This window comes from Acomys minous (genome assembly GCF_964271855.1).
Source record: "Acomys minous genome assembly, chromosome: 2".
Taxonomy (NCBI): domain Eukaryota; kingdom Metazoa; phylum Chordata; class Mammalia; order Rodentia; family Muridae; genus Acomys; species Acomys minous.
Window position 1 is genome coordinate 76,733,481 of NC_140484.1, and position 6,000 is coordinate 76,739,480.

Here is a 6,000-nt window from a genome sequence, read left to right on the forward strand (position 1 = left end):
TCTAGAGAGTCCAGGGCAAGTTCTGATTTTTCTCATGAGCGAAGCTGTGCCCTCTGGGTCTATACACTGATGCATATACTCTCTGATTTTACCCAAAGTCTACAGAGAAACAAAGCCATCTGAGCACATGAGGCATGCACAGTCATTTCATACGTCCCAGAGTCAGCTCTGCCTCTGCTTGAACACATTTTCTCACCACTAGTCAAGCAGTGATGATCACCTTGTTTTGAGTTATTGATGCCCACTGTGGATGCTTCTCTTTAGCTGTCTCCTGACTTCGCCCCACAACTCTACAAAGGAGCCACTGCTGTCATGTTTTACCAAGAGAGAGCAAGGCTACAGTGTGGGGATGGACTTCCCAAGGTCACACAGTGAGCAGATAGCAGATCAGCGATCAGAGTCCAGCCACATGCTGTAAAATCTAGATCTGAGCATTTGAACGTTTCTCTATTTCTACTGAAATTACTTCCTTTGGAAAAAAAAAAGTTCCCTTTCCGCCAACCTGCAAAGTCTTTGGATAAAACTTGAATTCCTCCCAATGCTTCTTGAGTCAATTATAGTTCGAGCACAACATGTGGGTTATCAAAAAAAAATGCCTTGAAGAAAGAAAGGTCTGTCCTGTAGTATAATGGGTCCCGTTTCTAATCCAAATTTTCATGTGATTACACAGGAGGGATCCTCTGTCAGTAGAGGCAGTATCAAAGAAAGAGGAGAGATGGAGAAGTCACATGGCAGTTAACCTAGAGTCTTGTCCTTTAGCTGTACAAAAGCAAGAAATCTATTCTTAAGAAAGCGTCCTGAGTCTATAAAGCTTTGTCCCGCACGCCCCCCTCCCCCCCCCCCCGATTCCCATGACAGCCGCTGGAGCATGCGCACAGTAGCAAGGGCTTCTGGGACTTGAGACCCTCTCACATCCTCCGACTACAGAGTAGCCTTTAGCTGACCTCTGCTTCGTCCACATTTGAGATGGAACGTCCTCCCCCAGCTCTTCGCTGAGAATGTGCTACTGTTCCGTAGGTGCACCTGGCATTAGGGTCTAGCCAGTAGAGTATATAACAAAGTCCCTCAAGGTGACTCCCCTAAGGGCCACTGAGCATCTTGTGTCTTTTGACTTTGTGCGTTTCCCTTCTTCCTATTGGCTAAACAGAGGCCTGAAGGCTGGAGAATCTGGTATGTTCTTGAACTGTGAGATAGCTATTGCTCCCTGGGACACAGAAAACTGAAGGGCCAGAACTCTACACTTAGGTAAATGAATAAACCCTGTTTGTTTCCTATAATAATGTTGGTCCTATTTTAAGTAAATTCACTTTAAGGAAAAATATCAGGAACCAGGCACTGAAAACAATCACATAAAAGGAACTAGCCTATGGTTCTAGAATTAGTCCCAAGTAATGCTGCATACCAGGGATAAACTCCCTCCCCTCCTTCTGAGATGTACCTCATTCTAAATTGCTCAGTTTTGGGGGGAGGGGGATTAATCTGCCCCACCCCCTCTTCTTCCTCCCGCCCACTCCAACTCAGATGGAATAGACTGTCAAAGCAGTAACAGAGGACCAGATGTTCAGAGAGCTAAGGGGTGGGAAAAAATTAGAAAAGAAATGATTTCTAAGATACCTATGCCCCCACCCTTCCTTTTGTTCGCTGGAACCTAGGGAGTCAGGCACACTAGGCAAACTGTTCTTCCCAACTTCACGGAAGTTTTATCCCTAAAGCTGATCATACTTCTTGAAAACTTTCATTCTGATTTTTTTTCTCATTGTGCCAAAAAAGAAAAGAAAAGAAATCTTAGGCTTTGAATAAAAGGATCTCCTGCTCCATATGTGCCATCCCCCGCACATTCCAAAGCTGACTCTCAGCCATCAATAAGAGCAGAGCAGGTGGCACAGGAAAGCCACAGAAGCAGTGTTTAAAAAACCACCCCTGACCTCAGCAAGAGACAAAAGCAGAAAGCGAGTCATGGATGTGAAAGGCAGCCACATAGAGATTACGCAGCCCCCACACCAAGCCACCAGCAGTATTTTGTTTGAGAGGTTGAGACAAGGTTCTAAAAAAACAATCTAAATGTCCTACTGGCCTAACGTGTTCCCCTTGTCAGGGACTTGGGAAGTCCTTCCACGTGGTACATAAAACTGAGGCTCCAAATACTTTTTGTTTGGTTTGTTTGTTTGTTTTGATTTTTTTTTTTTTTTGAGACAGGTTTTCTCTGTGTTACAGAGCCCTGGCTGTTCTGGACTTGCTTTGTAGACCAGGCTGGCCTTGAACTCACAAAGATTTCCCTGCCTCTGCCTCCTCAGTGCCCAGGATCAAAAGCATGCACCAGCATGCCCAGCTGAGGCTCCAAATCTTAGCAAAGGAGACTGGAAAGTTCCCCCATCTCACTCTAGAACTGAAATAAAAGCCTGCAGGTTAAGGCAGCAGGGCACATGCACCGGAGGTCAGCGTTCCATGCACATCACAAAGTCGCTGGCCTCTTTTTTTTTTTTAACAGAGTAATGGTGCAAGGCAGAACTTGCATGGGCACTAAGTCACACTCCAGATTTAAGGCCAGTTCAAAGGGTGGGAGACGTCAATTCGCCACTGAGCACACCTGTAACCCAGCACCTGGGAGGCTAAAACAGGAGGATGAACCAGAAAGAGATGCAGATCAAGGCTAGTCTGGGCACCTGGGCACAAAGTGAGACTCTGAGAGGGAAGAGAGAAAAGGGGAGGGGATAAGAGGGGAAGGGGTAAAAAGGAGGGCAGGAGAAGGAAGGAGAGGAACAAAGAGCCACTTCCAGATGGCTCAGCGGTTAAGAGCACTGCTCTTCCAAAGGACCCAGGTTCAATTCCCAGCACCCACACGGCAGCTCACAACTGTCTGTAACTCCAGTTCCAGGGGACCTGACACCTTCACACAGACAAACATGTTGGCAAAACACCAATGTAAAATAAATAAATGAAATTAAAATTTTAAAACAAAAGAGTCACTTCTGACTAAATTCAACCACACCTGTCCTGAAGGGGGAAAGGGAACAAATCAGCAAATTCAAGAGGCTAAGGGGAGCGGAAGTAGAAGGGCCAGTGTAGACCTGCCCCACACAGCGGTGAACAGATGTCCTCAGTTCCAAATGCTTGCTCCAGCATAAAAGTAAAGCCAGTGTTCAACAAGTTGAGGGTGTGAGGGTGTGTGTGTGTGTGTGTGTGTGTGTGTGTGTGTATGTGTGTGTGAAATTTTGCAGTGTGAAATTTCACAGACTATTTATGGCATTCTAAGGGTTAAACAAGGCTTAGTCTTTGGAGAGCCCATTTAAAACCTATATTTTCCCCTCCCCCATTTCAGGTGCCAGAGCCAGCACAAAGTAAGCACTCTCCTGAGCTACATTCCCCAGCACACAGTCCACCTTGTTGACATGAGTCCTAGAGATAGGAGAGGCCACCAAGTCTTGGACATTTGACTACCACCCCTGGTTGGAATCATGGCTCTGAAGACAGATGTAAGAACTCAGGTAAGTGGTCTCTTGGGAGCCTTTCCTGTGCCTCCTCAGAAGTTTAAAATGGGCAACCTCAGGCAGGAGCCAAAAGGCACCCCATCTAGAGAGGGAGGAGGCCCCGGGGAAACCACAGTTGCTTTTCTAGGGGTGCACCCTCTGCAGAAAAGGCAACCACCTGCCTTTGCAAGGCAAGGGAAGGGGGCAGAGCCTCCTACTGGGAGGTGAGGAAGATCAATGAGCAAGAAAGGCCTGGAATTAGGACGAAAGAGGTTACACACACACACACACACACACACACACACACACACACACACACACACACACACACGAGTCCTTGTCTTTAGACATTTCCTTTCTTAAACAGCGATTCCAGGCGAATGCTCAGACGGCGGAGGGATGGATGCACTTTTTGACATTTAGGGCGTTCCAGCTCCAGTGGCCTTTCCTGGATGGTGCAGCACTGGTCCAAACACACACCCCTTAAAAGGACCCTTTGGTGGTGAAGGATTCCTAGCTTGGGAGGTCACTCTGACAGGCAGGATTACCTCACTCTGCCTAACTCAGGCACCTCTGTGAGGTCTGTTTTACACTCTCTTCCCACCATCGGCAGCCACAGAGCCACAGAGCCTACCTTGACACTGGAATCCCTGTTTCCCGAAGCCCCTGTAAAAAGCACAAGGAGGAATATCAGTCTGAGGGGGGTCCAGTTACCAGCTAGTTTCACAGTCACCTCCTCCCTTCCCACTGTCCCTCTACCCCAGGTGCAACCTCCTAGCTACAAGCCCTCCTAGCTACAAGCCCTCCTAGCTACAAGCCGGTGTCCAAAGTGTCTTACACCTTGGATGGGACTGGAGGGTACATGATGGGAGCTCTGCTCGGTAACCCCCACCTCACATCTCTCCTGCAGTACAGAGGAGACCGCGACCACCAGGTGGCGGGATGCGAGGGTGCATTTCCGTCCGGGTGGGGGCGGAAGGCGGGCTGGATATCTGCCCAAGGAGATGCCGGGAGTGCCCTCAGGGAAAGAGAAAAAGACCTGTCTAGAGAAAGGATGAGAGGGACTCCACCGCGGCCGTGCCCCCTAAGGGATTCGGAGAAAGAAAAGGTCGCCCCACTCCTTGAGGGATAGGAGCAAGAAAAGGGCCTGTAGCGACGTGAGGGTGAGGACTGAGGGATGAAAGGGGGCGGGGGGTTTCTCAGGACTCTGAAGGCGCAGTTAAGAGATAACCCAGGGCATTGCTCTAGGGATTCAGAGGAGAGAAGGATGCTCTACGCCCTGGGGAACTAGAGGACACCCCAGGGAGCTGCCCCGGAAAGGAGGGGTGAGGGTGAAAGCGCCTCGAGCCCGGAAGAAGGCAGAAAGATCGGGAACCTCAGGCGAGAAAGACACCCGCGGAGCTGCCCTGCCTAGGAAAGACAGCCACCCTGCGCCCAGAGCCAGGTGTCGAAAAGGCGCCTGCAGCTCTGTCCCTGGGCGCTCAGGCGACAGAGTGCAAGAGGGCAGGTGGAGCCTAGCCCGCCAGCGGTATAGGACCAGAGGACCCGACACCCGGGGGGTTGGCCATCCCGGAGCACGGGACAGAAGGGTACAGAGGGATGGGGATGGGCACACGGCTTCTCCTCAGGGGCACCGTAAGGGGTCCCACGCGCGTCGCTGCCCTCTGGGGCCCCAGGCAGGTGGCCCGCGCGGCGCGCTCTCACCAGATGAAGTCGGTGCAGTGGCTGCAGAAGGTGGGCTGCTTGAAGAAGCGGGCGGTGAATTTGTGGTTCTTCACCTCGTGCACGTTCTTCTGCCGGAGGGCGCCTTTGCGGGCGAAGCGCACAGTGCTCTCCTCGCCCTCGCTCGGCGGCGGCCCCGCAGCCGGGTCAGCCATCTTGCGCGCGCGGGGACCGGGGGAGCCCCAAGAGGTGGCGGCCCCGGGGCGGCGGGACCGCGGGGCTGCGAGCCCGAAGAAACGCGGGACTAGGCGGCCGCTGCTGCCGCCCGGGGACCGCGGGGCCGCGCTACCCCTTCGCGCCGGCTCTGGCGGCGGCGCGCGCGTAGCTGGGCTGTCACTCGCCCAGCTGCTGCTGTTGGTCCAGCTGTGCTTGGCACCGCTGGCCCCAGCTGCGGGGGAGGGAGGCGGAGCCCCAGAATAACCCCGCCTCCCTCATTTGCATGGGACCCAGGCCCCGCCCAGAGCTGCCAGCTGCTTTATATATTGACACCACCACCACCACCACCACCACCACACCACACACACAGACACACACACGCATACACTCATACACGCACGCATACACGTACGCCGCAAACTGCAGGCCTCTCAGCCAAGTGTTCTTAGCCGCAGCGCTGCGGCGCCGGGACCGCAGACTGCGTTGGACAGATCCGAGCCGTGCCCCTGGCACCCTGTCCTCTGCCCAGGGGTACTTTAAGATGAGCACTAGAACAGAACAGGCCAAAAAGCCTGAGAAGTTCAGGGAGATGAGAGTGGAACAGACTGGACGCAGCCAGTTTCACCCTGATCTCTGCAGAGACTGGTACCCAGCA

At 52.4% G+C, this 6,000-nt stretch overlaps 1 protein-coding gene across 2 annotated transcripts in view; it reads right to left on the reverse strand.

Moving 5' to 3' along the window:
* Positions 1-5,548, reverse strand: part of PRKCB (protein kinase C beta) — a 345,690-nt gene extending 340,142 nt beyond the window's left edge. The window contains exons 1-2 of one of the 2 annotated variants that reach the window (XM_084771914.1): positions 5,172-5,547; positions 4,102-4,133 (exon numbers count right to left, since the gene is read on the reverse strand). In XM_084771914.1, coding sequence (XP_084628040.1) covers positions 4,102-4,133; positions 5,172-5,344 — 205 coding nt within the window. In that variant the 5' untranslated portion in view covers positions 5,345-5,547. Of the gene's footprint in view, positions 1-4,101; positions 4,134-5,171 lie in introns of both variants that reach the window. The other variant, XM_084771913.1, reaches the window with a different exon arrangement.
* Positions 5,549-6,000: the final 452 nt, after the last annotated feature.